Here is a 21,142-nt window from a genome sequence, read left to right on the forward strand (position 1 = left end):
AATGTCAACATTTTAAAAATAACACCACACAGGCATTAATAAACACCTAATGGATCAGATAATGTAAGAAACTAAATTCTGACCAAAAATGGAGATAGAACCTTATAATTCTAACGTCACGCACTCCCTAGTTGCTATGGCAGTATGTTCTGAGTCATTAACTTCCTGTGTGATGAATCGCCCAAACCATAACCACCCCAACAACAACATGTTTACAGATGAGGTGGTAGCCTATTCTGTAAACCGTGGGCAGCTACTTCTCCAAACTTGCAATCACTATGGTTACGGTAATACTCATCTTATCTATCCACCAGACCTCTGCTCTCTTTAGGTACTTTTTTTAGCAAACTGGAACCTGACCAAACTTGTGGAGGACAGCTAATGGTTTTCACCTTGCACTGAAGCTCGGCTGGTGACGTACTTTTTTTTTTTTTTTTTATATATTTTTTTCTGAGTGGGGCAGTCCCACTCATATTTTTCATTTTTATTTGACAGATGCAGTGAAGATTTAGACAGGAAGGATGGGTGAGAGAGAGAGGAGGGATGACATGCGGTTACATAACCCGCTACGCCACCTAAGCGCCCCGACGTACTCTGTTCTTGGTAGTCTCTGACACATTTACGCCTACCCTCCTGGAGAGTGTTCCTGTCTGATCTGTGCGACAGTTGTTTTGGGGGTTGTTCTTAACTATGGTGAGCATTCTCCGGTCATCGAAGAAGTCTTACTTGGCCTGCCAGCCCGCTTACGATTGCTGCGTTTTTTCCAACGACTTCGGCTAAGGTTTTGGCTTTGGCTAAGGTTTAGGATGTTTTAGATTTTTTTATTTTTTGGCCTAATAATCTCTTGACCTCTATCACCACCTCTTTGGGCCTCATGTTGACAGACACTGATAGCAGACTCTGAAGGCAAATGCAAAGCCTAGCATCGATACTAGACATTGACAGTCTCTGTTATGTCTGTACACATGATGTGATGGAACACACCTGATTTACCTGTCAAGCCAGTTGTCTTTTGGTGCCCTGGAATAGGGGATTATTAGATTATGCATACAAAGTGTTGTCATTCCTAAATGGTGGAACCAATAATGTACACAAATCCCCTCAAATAAAATCAGATAATCTCCTTTTTATCGTCATAAAGTAATCATTTGATTTCAAATGATCCAAACTCTTTTGAGTACAGAACTAGAAGAAATAAAAAGAAAATGCTTCACTTGTTTACTTACGCAGGGTAACTGTAATATGGTGGAAAAAATGTCCCAAGCCTCCATGATAAGGGAATGCCATCTGGACACGCTCCCCTGATTTAGAAGATAATTGCACTGAGGAGAGATTGTAACTTAATCGCTTTTCCTTGACCTTAAACGTCCATTAATTTATTATGACATCTACTGAAGATTATAAAGTGGTTAAGAAGCTTCGTCATCACACATGAATGTCACAACTCGACCTACAGTGAACATGTATTGTGAGCTTAGAATGATAAGGTTCTATCTCCGTTTAGGGCAGTTCAGAGAAATTGAGCATCAAAGTTTTTACATTCCATTATGTTTTGTGAGATGGAACCTTTGTATTTTATTAATTACTAACTAAAAAATGTCAACATTTTAAAAATAACACCTCACAGGCATTCATAAAAATGGATCAGATTATGTAAAAAACTAAATTAGAACCTTATAATTCTAACGTCACGGTATGTCAACTACAGCCAGTAATGATTCAATGATCTTAAGGAAACACGTGTTCACTCGAAGAATAGAGAACAAATGTTTCATATTATATTCAGAACGGATATCATTTCCTAGAAATGACCCTGCAGATCCAGAGAGTAAGGGAGTATCATTCCAGCATCAGTATTCAAGGTCACTTCATTCTCATGGATTTATATGGGAAAGAACACCATGTTCTTGGCAAACTGCAAGGATTTCCAAATACCATTCTCTCTCTTTTTTAGTTCGATAAAGTGTTTAATGGCTATAGTATTTTAAAACTGTATTGAAATAAGCATCTTTTTGTACATTTATTAGCTTTTTTGTTGTTGTTGTGAACATGCCAAATTAAATCTCAAAACAATCAGATTATATTATACATGTTTTAGCTTTGTTGATGATATACTTACCATGTGACCTTGCTAGTGTACTAGACAGTAATATATATCTGGCATTTCTTTTTCACCACTTGTCACACAGCATGTAAGAAGAATATATTAATACATAATACATAAATCATGTAAATTAAGTTGATGTGATAATTTATTTCAATGCACAGTGTCGAAGTAAATACTTTGATAGTACCAATAAAAGAATAACTAATGGATAGTGATTTACAGTACCATATGGCTAGCTAACTGTGAACTAGCTAACAGTGAACTAGCTAACAGTGAACTAGCTAACTGTGAACTAGCTAACAGTGAACTAGCTAACAGTGAACTAGCTAACTGTGAACTAGCTAACAGTGAACTAGCTAACAGTGACCTAGCTAACAGTGACCTGGAGCGATTACAGTGTTTTATGTTGGAACAGTGATCACAGGATACAGTGAAGGCTAAGGTGCGCCAATGTCTCTTTTTTTATCAGAGCTGTAACATACTCTTAAACATTGAAGTGATTTAAATGTACACATTAACATTAAAGATTCAGATGAATGTGTTGTGTTAATCTAAGAACGGTTTGAGTATAGCATACTGACTCTTGAGGAATAAAGCTACACACAAATGAGTATAACCTGCAATTCGGTTGTTAAGTCGTGATGTGTTTCCAGGTCCAACATTGGCTGAGGCGCTCTCTTCGAAATGCTGCAGTAATAATAATAATTCATTATATTTGTATAGCGCTTTTCCGAGGCTCAAAGACGCTGACAATATGGGAAAAACAGGAATGTGCCGTGTCCATTATTGTATGAATAGATCCCAGCCTAAAAAACGATTGAACTGTCATTCTACCGCTTTAGTACACTGGTACTCTGGTGTGGGTACGTTTTTGTTTGGACCCGGAAATTGCTGACTTAACAACCGAATAATACCATAATACTGATGAACATAAACAAACACAGTAACAGAAATACAGTAGTTCAGTCTACCGACGACATATGTTTACCTTTGGGTGTTCAGTAATGGTATATCCTATTATATTATCATATTAATAATGTCCTGCATTTTGATGTCTCATGGAGTATATTCAACCCCTTACATCGGGGTAAAAACCCATATCCACATCACGACATTAAAAAAGTAAAGACTTGGTTCATGATAAGAGAGCATACTTAAAATCATTAGAAAAACATCCAAATGCACACTACTCTGTTGCAGTGTTAATTTTGGCAGCTTTTTTAGTCACTTAGTCTTTGGTGTTTAGATGAAGATGCACACCAAGTCACCTCCATTTGTCTTAGTTCCAGTCCAGTTCCAGTTTTCGTCGCTGACTACGGCTAGACTAAAATGTTTTGTGGTTTTTGTGGACTGAAACTGCACTGGAATGTTTTCAGTTTTCATCAACTGGAACTGGACTGGAACTAAGAAAAATGGAGGTGACTTGGTGTGACTAGAACTGGTGTGCATCTTCATCTAAACACCAAAGACTAAGTGACTAAAAAGCCTGTCAAAATGAACACTGCTATGTTGTACTTTCACTTCCTCTGCACATCACTGATGCACAACTTCAGAGTACGTTTCTGATGGCTTTTACAACAACCAATCACATTACAGATTATTGGTAAATGGTAAATGGTAAATGGACTGCACTTATAGCGCCTTATTCCAAAGCGCTTTACAACGGCCTCTCATTCACCCATCCACACACACATTCACACACCAATGACGGGACAAGCTACCATGCAAGGCGCCGGCCCGCTCACTGGGAGCAATTTGGGGTTCAGTACAGTGTCTTGCCCAAGGACACTTCGACACGTGCCGGAGCCGGACCCCAGCCGGAGCTCGAACTGCCGATCTGCCGACCTTGCGATGGTTAGACACCGGCGGCTCTACCTCCTGCGCCACAGCCGCCCCCTGTTACCATGGATACCATGAAATCAAGTGTCTTTTCTGGGTTTGGCTTAGAGGCAGACCACATAGTTCTCTGGGATTAGGCCTGTCCTCCCCTCGTACGTAGCCTGCAGCCAGCCTGGTTCCACAGAGGGATACACTGAGGAGAGAGAAACAAACAGAAACATCAGTCACAGAGAGGAGAGAGAGAGAAAGGGAGAGAGGGAGAGAGAGGAAAACATCTCAAACAGACATCAGAGAGAGAGAGAGAGAGAGAGAGACAGAGAGAGAGAGAAAGAGAGAGAGAGAGAGAGAGGAAAACATCTCAATCAGTCACAGAGAGAGAGAGAGACAGAGAGAGGGAGAGAAAGACAGAGAGAGAGAGAGGGAGAGAGAGAGAGAGGAAAACGTCTCAAACAGATACATCAGTCACAGAGAGAGAGAGAGAAAGAGAGAGAGAGAGGAAAACATCTCAAACAGACATCAGTCACAGAGAGGCAGACGTCTCTCGACTGCAGGCGACTCTTTTAATACTACACTGCTAACACCAATATTTCAGACTTGACTTGCCTTGAAAATATTTAAGACATGACTCTTTTATTTTTAAAAATCATCCATTACATGGTTTACTTGTTTTTCTTGATCTCTTGAAGAAAACCTGAGCTTGACTGTAAGTAGCTGAACTGTTGAGGTTGTTACTCATTATCCACCAGTGTTGTGATCGGTATGAAGACACATCATTTCCCTTAAATTGGCTAGAATAACCACCATTAATGACAGACCAAGCGAGACCCGGGACAGAGTGTTCTTAGAGTGTAATTACACCCCCCGTTGAGCAAAGGCAACCTCAAAGCAACTCTCTCACACACAGATATTAAACAACCTCAAAGCAACTCACACACACAGATATTAAACAACCTTAAAGCAACTCACACACACACAGATATTAAACAACCTTAAAGCAACTCTCTCACACACAGATATTAAACAACCTTAAAGCAACTCTCACACACACAGATATTAAACAACCTTAAAGCAACTCTCTCACACACAGATATTAAACAACCTTAAAGCAACTCACACACACAGATATTAAACAACCTTTAAAGCAGCTCTCTTACACACAGATATTGAACAACCTTAAAGCAACTCACACACAGATATTAAACAACCTTAAAGCAACTCACACACACACACACACACAGATATTAAACAACCTCAAAACAACTCTCTCTCTCACACACACACACACACACACACACACACACACACACACACACACACATATTAGAGATGCTCCGATCAGGGCTTTTGGTGCCGATCACCGATCACTGGAACCAGTGATCTGCCGATCCGATATCACCGATCACCGATCACAGCGTCGAAAATGGCAATTGAAGCTTTTTTTTTTTTTTTTCTTTCCTAGCACCAGGGGAGCCACCCCTCCTAAATTTCGTTGTTTGGTACCTGTACTATAGCAATGACAATAAAGACCATTCATTCATTCATTCATTCTATTTATTGTGTAGCATTAATTATGTTTTTAATTATTCTTAACACCATTGATATTGTATATTAAGTATTCAAATGAAATTAGGAGATGAGAAAGTATCATGAATTGACAACCATCTGTTTTATTGAATTCACAACCACCTGTAGCTTACTTCAGGAAAATACAAATCATAATAAATAAAATGTGAAAATAAAAATCATAATAAATAAAATGTACACTGTCACATCAAATGTGCAACATTCCACTCGAATGAGAGGAACTAGGGGCTCTTAGAGAACTTGGAGCTTATACTGTAGCTTTCCTGAGGAACAATAAACAATAAACATTTCCTGAGGAACAATAAACATACCCAAACTAAAGTGCAACATAAACAGGCTATAGCCAAATATAAAATAAATACTGTTTCAAGTCAGTCAGTTTCAAGTCATATAGGAGGATAACGTGCACCTTTCCCTTTGGGATTTCCCAGGCGTTGAGCATGTCTGTGAAAGCTGCAGCAAGTGCCTCTGCGGTGTGTGACCCAGGGAATTCTTGAGAGTGAAGCACCACTTTAGTCAGCTCAAAGTTTGCGTTGATAAACTGCGCAGTCAGGCTCAGCATAGACACAGGACTGACACTCGAACTCCAAATGTCAGTCGTGAAGCTGATTGACGCGATGTTGTCCTTCACTAGGCTCCCGATGTATGTGTAGACAGTGTTATATAATTCCGGCAGGCAAACATCAGTGAAATATTTTCGCCCCGGCAGCGTATAGCGTGGATCCAGGCAGGAAACAAGGCGTTTGAACCCGGCGTCTTCCACAACAGACAGGGGCTGCTGATCAAGGCATATGAATTCTATTACTTTCGCATTTATTTCCTTTCGTTTCTTGTGGTCGTTGCCGTATGGTTGCTGTCGTTGCAATGTCTCGGTAACAGTAAGCTGAGTGAGTGGTGTCGAACGTTCTTTCGACGACTCTTTCTCTCTGGCCTTAGTGCTCGCCAATGTATTAAACTCGTTATATTCCTTCGTGTGACAAGCCTTCAAATGGCGTATTATATTCGTTGTATTGAAAGACCTTGCGTGCGTTCCTCCCCGAGGTATTTCTTTTGAACAGGCATTACAAACGGCATATTTGTTGTCTCTTTCCGACACGGTGTAATATTTCCAGACTGGCGACGCCATTTTTTTTTTGGTAAACTGATCGGTCGGGTTTGATCGGCCGTTTTGAGAACTCCGATCAAAACCGATCAAGGCCATATCGGCCGATACCGATCAGCGCCGATCAGATCGGAGCATCACTAACACATATTAAACAACCTTAAAGCAACTCTCACACACACAGGTATTAAACAACCTTAAAGCAACTCACACACACATATACAACCTTAAAGCAACTCTCACACACACAGATATTAAACAACCTCAAAGCAACTCACACACACAGATATTAAACAACCTTAAAGCAACTCTCTCACACACACACACACACACACACACACACACACACACATTAAACAACCTTAAAGCAACTCACACACACAGATATTGAACAACCTCAGAGCAACTCTCTCACACAGATATTAAACAACCTTAAAGCAACTCTCTCACACACAGATATTAAACAACCTTAAAGCAACTCTCACACACACAGATATTAAACAACCTTAAAGCAACTCTCACACACACAGATATTAAACAACCTTAAAGCAACTCTCACACACACAGATATTAAACAACCTTAAAGCAACTCACACACACAGATATTAAAAAACCTTAAAGCAACTCACACAGACACACATATTAAACAACCTCAAAGCAACTCTCACACACACACACAGATATTAAACAACCTTAAAGCAACTCTCTCACACACAGATATTAAACAACCTTAAAGCAACTCTCACACACACACACACACACACACACACACACACACAGATATTAAACAACCTCAGAGCAACTCTCACACAGATATTAAACAACCTTAAAGCAACTTTCACACACACACAGATATTAAAGTTTTTTTTTATCCATGTGAAATATGTTGTGTGACTGATAAAAAAACAAAAACACAAAGATGTGAGAGTATAAGAGATGACGAACACACATAAAACTGCTAAACTAATTATGCGACGGACATAATGAGAAACGCAGAACATATATAGAGAGAGAGAGAGAAAGAGAGAGAGAGAGAGAAAGAAAAAGAGAGAGAGAAAGAGGGAGAGAGAGAAAGAAAGAGAGAGAAAGAAAGAGAGAGAGAGAGAAAGAGAGAGAGAGAAAGAGAGACAGAGAGAGAGAGAAAGAGAGAGAGAAAGAAAGAGAGAAAGAAAGAGAGAGAGAGAGAGAGAGAGAGAGAAAGAGAGAGAGAGAAAGAAAGAGAGAGAGATATAGAGAGAAAGAAAGAAAGAGAGAGAGAGAGAAAGAAAGAGAGAGAGAACGCAGAACTACTTCTTCAATACTGAACGGCATAATAAAAAAAAACTGTTCTTCATGCAGTATAAATGGTGGGGGAGGAGGGAGGAGGGAGGGATTGTTGACATTGGTTGCGATGATTGCTGGCTCCTCCGGCTCCTCCGGCTCCGCTGGCTCTGAAGGATGCTGGTGCCGTGACTGCTTCCATCGCCAGGTTACTGTGACCTGCAAGGCTGCTGCCCTGGTACCGAGCCAAACTCATTTCTTAATGGAAAACGCAAGAGAGAGGTAATAAACTCTCCTAGGCTCGGGTTCTACAGAGGTATATGGGAGTGTCAAACTCGAAACACGGTTATTATGCTGCCTGCCACTGTACACACTGCACACAGGGGGGGGGGGGGGGGGGTTGCCAAGTCATTGCTGTCTGTGTGTGTGTGTTGCCTATCTGAGAATCTGAACACACACACACAGCTTTGAATAATGTCAGCCTGACAGATTAAGGTGTTTTCACTCGCATTATGTGGAAATCTATAGCCTATAGGGCAGGGGTCGGCAATAGGCGGCCCGTGGGCCATTGCTGGCCCGTCACCAATCATATTTGGCCCAGCAGATTATTTTGAGAATCCACTTTTTTTTTTTACAATATCGGACCGACAGCCCCACACCGCGCCTATAATGTCCGAATAGAGAATCTACCTCCACCTGAATAATGCTTATTGTACTTTTATTCATGTTGAGAGTGAATGACACAGGGACAGCGGGGCGCACCAAAGCGCACTGACCCTGAACCCCTCAGAGTGAATCATAAGTAGGTGGACAAGGCGTGGTGCTGAAATAGCCAACATGCGGTGTGTGGTTTGAAAAAAATAACATCAGCTTATTAAATCATTCAAAGGTAATGTTTACGTACATATGTGACTGCAACACACATATGAACAGTAACAAAGCAAATTCTGTTTAATTTTCTGAAAAACATTGACAACAAAATCGGCGCAAAAGTGGTGGTAGGTCTATGCTCCTGAAACGACAGAGCAAACGCGCTATTAGGGATAATAAGTACAATGAGCCATAAGCCATTCATTCAAAATATACAAAATACAATTAGGTTATTAAATACAATAACGACAGGCTTGGTACTCACTTAATGTGAAAAGTGGCATCTCCCATCGGTCACTATTTGCTTGATATCTGGTGATATTGACGTCACTTTAATCCGCAGGCAGTTTTTTTATTTTTTATGCATCAATCGATTCCTCTCGTGCGTCTTTATCACATTCATTGAGGAAAAGGACGACTCGCATGTATAGAAAGGGAACATTGTGAGCACGGAAAATGTGAGTCTCACAACGGCTTTGCATTGATGAAACCAGGTAGGATGAACGTATAGTTCCCTGTCCATTCCTCTTTAAATGCCCTGTTTTAACCGTCAACTTTCCTCTTTAGACCTTTGGAGAGTGACATGATGTTTCTCTTGCTAGCTAGCAGGTTAAATGTTTAGCTAACTTCACCCGACACGCAACCAATCCAATAATAAATAATGTGACCTTGTCTGGGAGGAGGGGGGAATAATTCAGAATAAAACCATGTTAAATAATTAGTAGAATAAGTTAGCCTGCGATACATCGTCAGTCCACACATTTATTATTCAAAACTATGGAAAAGGGTGAAACTACGTTTCAACGTTGTTGAGAATCACAACACAAACACGCTAGTCAAGCCAAAATACTGCAGCGAAATGGATTGGACTGCTACCTAGTTAACTAGAACACTACTTTACATTGTTAGCAGGCTCACAAAACAAGCTGTGTTAGTTGACTAGCGATGTGTAAATTTTTCGAAAGAAAAGTCAAAGCATTAGAACGTGTCACATTTTTCAACAATCAATTACTTAAATTAGCCTTTGATTATGTTCGGGCCCGCCATCTAGTGGCTAAATTTTTTTGGGGCCCGAGGCCAAACTTAATTGCCGACCCCTGCTATAGGGGGTAAAACTACTTTAATAGCCCTTGTTGTCCTGAAGATTGAAGATTTCAAGGTGTTGAAGGATTTTCGAGGCTGCCTGGTTGGTTGGTTGACTCACCGTTTGAGAACAGCGCCCCCTGGGGAAAGGTGAGCTCGTGGCTGTGCTCTGCCTCACAGGAGTAAACTGCTTTGGCCTCTCTGTATCATACACAAGAACAACACACACATCTCTGTATCGTAAACAAGAACAACACACACATCTCTATATCATACACAACAACAACAACAACACACACATCTCTATATCATACACAAGAACAACACACACATCTCTATATCATAAACAAGATAGAGAGAGAGAGAGAAAGAGAGAGAGAGAGAGATAGAGAGATAGATAGATCGACTGTATATCTAGATAACAACTTTTTGCTAAATAATAATTGCCAGTGAGACCAAACATTATAATGAGAAAACTGGAAAAATATGAATAATATTCTACCTTCCAACAGGCTGGGATGGAGAGCCTTCAAACAGCATGGCCCTGGCAGCAACCCTGAAACACAACAATGAGCAGGTAACCTTGTTTGAGATAAATGGACTAAATGGACTGACTTATATAGCGCCTTATTCCAAAGCACTTTACAACGGCCTCTCATTCACCCATTCACACACCAATGGCGACAAGCTACCATGCAAGGCGCCGGCCCGCTCACTGGAAGCAATTTGGGGTTCAGTGTCTTGCCCAAGGACACCTCGACATGTGGCCAGCCGGGGCTCAAACCGCCAATCTGCCGACCTTGTGATCATTAGACGCCAGCTCTACCTCCTGAGACACAGCCTCTACCTCCTGAGACACAGCCTCTACATCCACCAGCCTCTACCTCCTGAGACACAGCCTCTACCTCCACCAGCCTCTACCTCCACCAGCCTCTACCTCCACCAGCCTCTACCTCCACCAGCCTCTATCTCCACCAGCCTCTACCTCCTGAACCACAGCCTCTACCTCCTGAGACACAGCCTCTACCTCCACCAGCCTCTACCTCCTGAGACACAGCCTCTACCTCCACCAGCCTCTACCTCCTGAGACACAGCCTCTACCTCTTGAGACACAGCCTCTACCTCCACCAGCCTCTACCTTCTGAGACACAGCCTCTACCTCCACCAGCCTCTACCTCCTGAGACACAGCCTCTACCTCCTGAGACACAGCCTCTACCTCCACCAGCCTCTACCTCCACCAGCCTCTACCTTCTGAGACACAGCCTCTACCTCCTGAGACACAGCCTCTACCTCCACCAGCCTCTACCTCCTGAGACACAGCCTCTACCTCCACCAGCCTCTACCTCCTGAGACACAGCCTCTACCTCCACCAGACTCTACCTCCTGAGACACCGCCTCTACCTCCTGAGACACAGCCTCTACCTCCACCAGCCTCTACCTCCTGAGACACAGCCTCTACCTTCTGAGACACAGCCTCTACCTCCACCAGCCTCTACCTCCTGAGACACAGCCTCTACCTCCTGAGACACAGCCTCTACCTCCTGAGACACAGCCTCTACCTCCACCAGCCTCTACCTTCTGAGACACAGCCTCTACCTCCACCAGCCTCTACCTCCTGAGACACAGCCTCTACCTCCTGAGACACAGCCTCTACCTCCACCAGCCTCTACCTCCACCAGCCTCTACCTTCTGAGACACAGCCTCTACCTCCTGAGACACAGCCTCTACCTCCTGAGACACAGCCTCTACCTCCACCAGCCTCTACCTCCTGAGACACAGCCTCTACCTCCACCAGCCTCTAGCTCCTGAGACACCGCCTCTACCTCCTGAGACACAGCCTCTACCTCCACCAGCCTCTACCTCCCGAGACACAGCCGTACTAACGACAGCCTGTAACAAATACATAATAATAATAATAATAATAACTTTATTTGTATAGCGCTTTTCCTGCAAACGTTGCAGCTCAAAGTGCTTTAATCGTTATATAATCTTAATTTAATTATTTTGTAATTTAAAGGCAATATTAAAAGGATGGGTTTTTATAATCTTAATTTAATTATTTTGTAACTTAAAGGCAATATTAAAAAGATGGGTTTTTAGTCTTGACTTGAACATATGTGCTGAGGTTGCATCCCTAATGTAAACTGGCAGTGCATTCCACAATCTGGGTGGATAAAATGAGAATGCAGCCTCACCAAATCTCTTCTTTTGTACATGTGGTGGTACACAGAGAAAACCAGCGTCAGAAGACCTGAGAGCTCTATTGGGCTGATATGCTAGCAAAAGGTCTTTCAGATATTCTGGTGCTGTGCCAGTGAGAGCTTTATAAACAAGCAGAAGAATCTTGAAATCTATTCTGAACTTACAGTTTTTCTCAATTGCTTTGGTGCATTTCTCTGATCAGAATTAAAATTCTCATAACTGTTAGTTCAACCTCCACAACATTTAGTCATTTGTGCACATCATAGTAGCAGTTTCTCATTGCTTCCAACAAATTGCAAATGCTTTTGGACATGCATCAATTGCTGTCATACAATTCTCTGCTGTTTTATAACATTATCATTTGCTTATGTCATGTCAGTCAAAATGAACTATATTTTTGGATGCTGAATAGTCATTCCCTATAAAACTAATAGTCCTCATTTCATTGCTTGAGTCATTACATACAAAAATGTTGAACAAGTTGTCAAAATCTGTCAAGCAAATGTAATAAATTTCTTTATCATTTTTTCCTGAAAAAACTATTTCTCTCGGGTGAACCTCAGCTTTCACTGATGAGGAGGAGTGTGTGAAGCATTAATTGTAACCAAATTTAAGCCACTTCTCCACAGTCACTCAGAGCTGAATCCCATGAACCCTCAATTGGCAAGCATGAACCGAGCAGGACATAGTGTGTACCATTTCGACAATACTGTGACACAGAAATAGAAGGTCAGCATCGTGGAAGAGGGGCGAGGATGCGGGGAGGGGACAAAACGGGAAGAGGAAAAAGAGGCCAAGTACATAGGCAGATTCCTGATGAAATTAGGGCTACAAATGTGGACCATGTTGTCAATCACGGCCTCACAATGGCTGAGGCTGGCGGAAGGGTTCAGCCAAATGTTGGGAGAACCACTGTAAATTCAATTATTCAAACATTTCGTCGGGAGAACAGGTGTGTATATTGGACAGTACTTCAGCACTAAATCTGCACTGCACTATTGTCATCCATGAAGCTTACAGTAGGACAATAACTTGTCACTTTTTACATTTTACATTTAGACTTACAGCTTTACTGCAGCACAGATTTACTGTATTGTAGTGTAAAGTAGTGTTACAGTAAATATTTGCCATATTTACAGTATGGTACTGTACTGCAGCATTTTACAAGTGGGAAGCACTGTTATTGTACACTACAGTAATATGGGTTAAAGCAGTATATCTCATGTTTACTGTACATTACTGTAATTTTACTCTGCACCACATAGACAAGACAAGGCAAGACAACCTTGCAGAGGTGGAAAAGGGCCCCTTTTTACTCCACAACAAGAGGAAGCCATTTGTGCAATGGTGATTGCAAACAATGCCATAAGGTTGAGAGAGATACAAAGCGCTGTTATAGAGGATGACAATATCTTTGGGAATATTGAATCTGTTTCAATCGCTACAATTGACAGAGTGCTCAGGAGAAATGAAATGCGCATGAAACAATTGTACAATGTGCCATTTGAACGGAACAGCGACAGAGTGAAGGAGATCCGTCACCAGTATGTACAGGTAAAACATTTATGTGTTCTATGCATACTCTAATGTCCAGTGCTGTAAACTGGTTACTTTGTGTAGTGCCATGCAGTACACTTACATGACAGTTCATACTGTACAATATGTTGTCCAAAATGCATTATGTTACACAGGAAAAGTTTTTATAGTTTTTTTCTCTCTCTCTATTCTGGGATAAAGCGTGTACTGGAGCTGGAGGCCAGGGAACCGCTGCACACATTCATATACATTGATGAGGCGTGTTTCAATCTGGCAAAAGGTAGAAGGCGTGGAAGAAACCGCATTGGACAGAGAGCAACCATTGATGTCCCAGGCCAACGAGGAGGGAATATTACAATGTGTGCAGCCATCTGAGAAAACGGCGTCCTCACATACCCTGTCTTGGTCCATACAACACACAACATCTGCTGACCTTTTTAGACATTCTTTACAGGGACATAATCCCTGAGAATGAGAGGGGTCTAAATGGAGACCATCTGAACAAGTATGTTGTTGTATGGGATAATGTGCATTTTCACCACTCAGATCTGGTCAGACAGTGGTTTGCAGCACATGAAAGGATGCTGGTGGAATATCTCCCTCCCTACTCCCCATTCCTGAATCCAATAGAGGAGTTTTTCTCTGCCTGGAGGTGGAAGGTATATGACCGGCATCCACATACCCAAATGGCCTTGCTAGAGGCCATGGATGCAGCATGTGATGACATCACAGCACAGTCCTGCAGAGGGTGGATTCGCCACTCAAGGAGATACTTTCCTCGCTGCATTGCCAGGGATGATATTCGCTGTGATGTCGATGAAAATATGTGGCCAGACAGACAGGAACGTCTGGATGTGAATGAATGATTTACAGTACTGTGTATGTTGTATGTTCCAATTCAGCTCCAATATGTACTGCAATATTGTTTACAGTTGTGCACAGCTCTACCCAAAGGTGTAAATAAGGTGTACCGTAAATACGTTTGTATTTTTCTTTTGCACAATGCTGTGAACAAATTAGATTTGCAAAGAGCATATGCAGTAAAAATGTGAAACATACGTATTCAGTGTCTTGTACTCATTTGCCTCACTAAATACAGTAATGTGTAACCCACTGTAGATTTCAAATAGTGTATAGTACTGTCTTGAGCATTTTCAGGTAGTGTCACCAAGATCAGACTTTTTTATGCATTGGAAAACACTTATGGCGCTTTTCCACTACTGACCCGAACCGGGCCGCATTTTTATCCGAGCCGTGCCGTGCCGTGCCGTACTTTGAGAAACGCTTCTCCATTATACTGAGCGACCCGGGACAAGGAGGAGTTACGTGTCATAAGATTCCCCCCCCCCCCCCCCGCTATACAGATCAGCGGCGGGAAATGCGTGTCTCCTGACACGTTGAGCACTGTGCTTTTTTTGTTGGTGAACTACCGTAATAAGCCTAAAACTATTCAAAAAGTGCAACTTCTCTGCTTTCAGAAACTGTTTGAAGTTTTTAGATTGGGCATATAGTTCATGAATTACGGTAGTTTGAATCCGCTGTAGACAGCTCCGGTTTCGGAGCAAGACTATCGGCATTAGTCAAATACATGCTCACATCAAGTCATCCGCTCACTGCTCTCCATCAAAAATGGCACATCCATCAATAATATTACACAATAACAACTGCTCTGATTAGATTGCTTAGATTGTTTAATACATCAACGGGGGGAAAAGCGAGATGAACTCGCGAGTGTCATGCTTCCTCCATTGAACGGAAAGTCCTATCTATCCCATTCAAAGTGTTTTAGTCTTTCCCCTTTCCACTGGTAATAAGGAATTGGCAAGAATAGATCGATATAAATAGATCAACATAATGCAGCACTATCATGCACAGATCAGCCTTAAAACATGTTAAGTTAGATATATAACGGTGCGACGTACAGTATTTCTACGGAAAGGCTGACTGACGCGGGGCTCATTCAATCTCCGTGTTCGTTATAGATACGCTTGCAGCAGCGGGTGAACTCCCGGTTCATTGATTTTACGGTTAAAAGCATAACTTCTCGGGGTGTCAGCGCGGTGGTTCAGGGCTCAAAATGACCGTATACCGATGGTGAAGTTAGCAAAGGAGTATTGTGTTTGTACCACCTCCATAGCCGGTGTTATTCACGGACAAACACGGTGCCCGGAGGCACCCTTTGCGGGTTAATAACTGTGGTTTACCGTGGGTTAGGATAACAATTCAAACGTGTCCGGATAGGGGAGAGGACAGGGAATCTGAAACCATTTGAATGGTGTCGATACGACACTGCTATCACGGTCGACACCGACATTATTTATTTATACAGCATATGGATGGTACCTGCCTGTTAACAGCCGCTTTCAGTTCTACAGGACATCGCCATAATAGCGATTTTTTGTTATGCTTGTTGTAAATAAAAGTTCTATGATGCATTGAAATTACATTAAACTAAGATAATACGATGGTTATCATATTTTTTGAAATCTTTATTAATACGTTATTACAGAAACAGTAAGTGACATTTTCCTAGAGCGAAATCTGTTGTGGTATTTAAAAATGGCGGTTAGTGATGAAATCTATGAACATGGGATGACGATTTCCATTGACCAATCAACGGTGTGCAGCGTCACACGTCACACGCAGCCTGGCAAAAAAGTACCTTTCGGCCCTGTAGTTCCTGCTCTTGAAGGGTAGCTAAAAAAGTACCTTTCGGCCCGGTTCGGCTCGCTTCGGGCCAGCTCGGTTGGCAATGGAAAAAGGATAATAAACCGGGCCAGCTGTAGTGGAAAAGCACCATTACAGAGTGAACTGTCATAATGAAAACATGACAAAGCCATTTGACTATCTTGTTCATAAACAATGGTGTCAGGACTTTTCATTTTGATGACACTGACACTTTCATTGACATGAAAACAATTAAAATTAAAAAATTAACATGAATACTTGCTTTTGAGGAATGAACTATCCATTTTGAGCAAGTGACACGCTTTTTCAGGTTATCAACTAGGTTTTGCAGTTTGTACTAATTGTTTTGAGAAATGCACTAACTGTTGTGCAAATGTTAATAGTTTTCACCAACATCTTCAACCAGTCCCTGTCCCAGGCCACCATCCCACCCTGCCTGAAAACCTCAACTATCATCCCAGTCCCGAAGAAAAGCACGGTGAGCTGCCTAAACGACTACCGCCCGGTGGCACTCACACCAATCATCATGAAGTGCTTTGAGAAACTAGTCCGGGCCCACATAGTCACACGCCTCCCGCCCAACCTGGATCCATACCAGTTCGCCTACAGAGCCCACAGGTCCACAGAGGACGCCATCGCGACGACTCTCCACTCCACTCTATCCCACCTGGAGAGGGGAAACAGCTACGCGAGACTGCTCTTTGTGGACTTCAGCTCTGCCTTCAACACCATCCTTCCAGACAGGCTAGTGACCAAACTACTAGACCTGGGACTATCACACTCTATCTGTGCATGGATCAAGGACTTCCTGTCTGACCGCCCCCAGAGGGTGCGGGTGGGCTCCCACACCTCCACAGCCCTCAGACTCAGCACTGGGTCCCCCCAGGGCTGCGTGCTAAGCCCCATCCTCTACAACCTCTACACCTACGACTTCACCCCCGTCCACCCCAGCAACTCCATCGTAAAGTTTGCAGATGACACCACCGTGGTGGGCTGCATCTCGGGGGGGGGACGAGGCGGCGTACAGGGATGAGGTGGAGCAGCTGGGCAAGCTGTGCAAGGTTAACAACCTGCTGCTGAACCAGTCAAAGACCCAGGAAATCATCGTGGACTTCAGGAGGAAAAAATCTGAGGTCCAGCCCCTGCTCGTCGATGGAGGGAGCGTGGAGAGAGTCTCAACCCTCCGATTCCTGGGGGTGCACATACAGGATGACCTGTCCTGGAAGACCAACACAGCAGCCATCATCAAGAAGGCACAACAGCGGCTCTACTTCCTGAGAGTCCTCAGGAAAAACCACATCAGACAGGAGCTGCTTGTGACCTTCTACCGCTGCGCAGTGGAGAGCATCCTCACCTACTGCATCTGCGTGTGGTTCTCCAGCTGCACAGCCGCAGAGAGGAATGCGCTACAGAGAGTCGTGAGATCAGCCCAGAAGATCACCGGCGCCCCCCTCCCCTCTCTGGAAGAGCTGTACAACACACGCTGCCTCAGGAAGGCCTCCAAGATCTCCAGAGACCCATCCCACCCTGGGAACGAACACTTTGCTCGGCTGCCCTCGGACAGGCGGTTCAGGACCATGTTCGCAAGGACAAATAGACTGAAGCTCAGCTTCTACCCCAGGGCCATTCAGGCCCTGAACACAGCAAAGACCTAGGTTCTAGGCCCTGGACAATCTAGACAATTTGATGGCAGCTACTAGATTGTAATCAAGTGCAATACTGAAACACAACTGTGAACATTTCAAACCTGCAAACTGCGACACTTTAAATGAATGTGCAATAACACTATGTGCAATATGACAACCCTCGGGTACATAAGGTTCAGAGATAGGACATGTTAGAATAGGTATAGCATAGCATAGAGTACAGCACAGTGTTTTATTTGTATAGTATAGTATAGTGGATAGTGTACATAGCCTTTATTTATGTAAACCAGCTCTTTTCCCTTCTTGTTTTTAGTTTTTTTTCCTAGCACCAGGGGAGCCCCCCCTCCCACATTTCGTTGTATGGTACCTGTACTATATCAATGACAATAAAGACCATTCATTCATTCATTCATTCATTCATTCATAGTGATGTGAGAAATGCACCCAAGCGATTGAGAAAAACTGTAACAGGAAGCCAGTGTAGAGTTTCTAAAATAAGAGTTATGAGCTTGTCTGCTTGTTTTGGTTAAAACTCTTGCTGCTGCATTTTGGACTAATTGCAGCTGGCCAATAGCTTTCTTCGGAGAATAGAGAGCTTCCACCAACATCCAACAAACAATGAGATCAATCTTATTATTAGATAGATAGATAGATAGATAGAGAGATAGATAGAGAGATAGATAGATAGATATGTAGATAGATATATAGATAGATATATAGATAGATAGATAGATCTTTATTTAGTTTTTTATTAAAAGGCTTGGGCATACGCCGCATTTATAGCTTATTATGACGGCTCTCCCATGTTGTATACTATAAACCGTACACACCAACAGCTAATGTTTTACATGCAAAGGTGTTTGACTTCTCTCTCAAAATGACCTAATGGAGTAAGTGCAGTTGTACTCTGAGCTCCAAGCCTACGTCACTGTTTGGAGTGAAAGACTCAAGAACACAAAGAGGGAGGAGGGTTCCTTCCTGCAGGCTGACCGACCCTCACAGAGGTGCCACTAAATAACAAGCCTGATATTGACCCTGCATACGGAAGGCCCTTAGAGAGAGAGAGAGGGCGGGAGGGAGGGAGAGAGGGGGAGAGAGAGAGAGAGAGAGAGAGAGAGAGAGAGAGAGAGAGAGAGAGAGAGAGAGAGAGAGAGAGAGAGAGAGAGAGAGAGAGAGAGAGAGAGAGAGAGAGAAAGAGCCTGATATTGACCCAGCATACAGAAGGCCCTTACCCAGCAGGACAACAGGAGGGAGAGGAAGGTAGGGTAGGTAGGTGGGTGGGTGGGCTCTATACAGAGGGAGTACTTGAGGAGATAGCTGATTGGCTCCTCTCTAACCACAGTCAAACAATTTATTTGTCCCCAGAGAGAGAGAGAGAGAGAGGGAGGGAGAGAGGGAGAGAGAGAGAAAGAGAGACAGAGAGAGAGAGGGAGGGAGAGAGAGACAGAGAGAGAGAGAGAGAGAGAGAGAGAGAGACAGAGAGAGAGAGAGCAGAAATAGCTGATTGGCTCCTCTCTAACCATGACAAGTCAAACAATCTATTTGTCCCCGGAGAGAGAGAGAGAGAGAGAGAGAGAGAGAGAGAGAGAGAGAGAGAGAGAGAGAGAGAGAGAGAGAGAGAGAGAGAGAGAGAGCAGAAAGCAGAATAGCTGATTGGCTCCTCTCTAACCAGTCAAACAATCTATTTGTCCCCGGAGAGAGAGAGAGAGAGAGAGAGAGAGAGAGAGAGAGAGAGAGAGAGAGAGAAAGAGAGAGAGGGAGGGAGGGAGGAAGGGAGGGAGAGAGAGAGAGAGACAGAGAGAGGGAGGGAGGTAGAGAGGGGGGGGGGGGGGGGAGAGGGAGGCAGAGCAGAAAGCTGCTGGGTCACGTCAACCCTGCAGCAGTCAGAATGTAATTAAATCTGCTTCCTGGTTGTCCAACCAATGGGAAAGCCATAAATCTCGGCACACACACACAGCTGCTTTCCGAGACACTAGTCTCAATTCTTTGCTGAAAGAAGAAATAACAATTCTTAGGCTATTACATTTAGCCCTGCATTGTTTTTCCAACTCTTATTGACCCATACAAAGATCTGAACAAGATAGGACACCCCATGAACATCTTTGTCTTTTTTAAACATATTTAAACAAAATATTATAATAATATTTAAATATGGACATTTGATCTCCATTTTAACAATATTGAGAGATGGAGGTAATATGACTAAACAAACAAAACTGAAACATTGAACATTTAACAATGATTTGTAAAATAAATCGTGGTAATTAATAGAAATGCAATCTTCTTGTGAGGAAACAGGACAGCCAAACGTATGTATTACTACAAAAAACACCCATCAGAGCAAGACTAAAGCTTGCCAGAGAACACCTAGACAAACACCAGGCCTTCTGGAACAGATGAATCCATGGTTGAATTATTTGGGCACACTAACAGAAGGCATGTTTGGCTCAAACCAAAGACAGAGTTTGAACACAAGAACCTCATACCAGCTGTGAAGCATGGGGGTGGAAATGTCCTGGTTTGGGGCTGCTTTGCTGCAGCAGGGCCTGGCCAGCTCACTATCGTAGAATCCACTATGAACTCTTTATTGTATCAGAGGGCGCTTGAGGAAAACGTGAGACCATCTGTCCAAAAACTGAAGCTGAAACGGATGTGGACCATGCCACATGACATCAAATTTCAGGAGCCTCCTTTCATGACTTTTCCTAGATATGTGCGTTCTACCACCCAGTATCCATTACATTCCTTACATATACATCAGGATAAGCTAGTATAAAGCTATTTTGCAGTTTTTCTGTGTAGGAGAGGCAGGCTAATTTATGAGGCGCACCAACTAGTGGTCGTTGTGTGTAAGTAGCAGCTTCCCGTTGTAAAGACTATGGTCATTTGACCCCCGAGGCGGCTCTTATAGTAGGTAAAAAAGGCACGGCTGATCTTAATTCTTAATGCAGTAAACTGTTCTCAGAGTCTTACACGGATCCAGGTCTCTGGTAGCTGTTATTGGAGGCGTTGTCCATCCTGCGGCGGGTCTGTAGTTTGGGCGGGAGGTCTGGGTGGTCTGGCGGCTCCCTCTCCCTCGGCTCCGACGCCGACAGACTCACAACCGAACCACTGCTGCCTCTCTGGCCTTGAGGGAGACAAGCAGTTAACTGTTTACTGGGGACAGTTACTGTCATCAGTTCATCACAGTTGAGTTCAGACAGAAAACACAGGCCATCACCATG

The 21,142-nt window shown here is 43.1% G+C and overlaps 1 protein-coding gene across 1 annotated transcript in view; it reads right to left on the bottom strand.

Annotated features, from left to right (window-relative positions):
• Positions 1 to 2,274: 2,274 nt before the first annotated feature.
• The window catches only part of arhgap42b (Rho GTPase activating protein 42b), a gene marked incomplete at its 5' end in the record, with an annotated part of 124,442 nt that continues 105,574 nt past the window's right edge, over positions 2,275 to 21,142 (bottom strand). The window contains 4 exons of the mRNA XM_080534799.1: positions 2,275 to 4,139; positions 9,967 to 10,046; positions 10,348 to 10,401; positions 20,892 to 21,045. Coding sequence (XP_080390925.1) covers positions 4,051 to 4,139; positions 9,967 to 10,046; positions 10,348 to 10,401; positions 20,892 to 21,045 — 377 coding nt within the window. The 3' untranslated portion in view covers positions 2,275 to 4,050. The remainder of the gene's footprint in view (positions 4,140 to 9,966; positions 10,047 to 10,347; positions 10,402 to 20,891; positions 21,046 to 21,142) is intronic.

Source organism: Nansenia antarctica (genome assembly GCF_963989245.1).
Source record: "Nansenia antarctica genome assembly, chromosome: 1".
Taxonomy (NCBI): Eukaryota; Metazoa; Chordata; class Actinopteri; order Argentiniformes; family Microstomatidae; genus Nansenia; species Nansenia antarctica.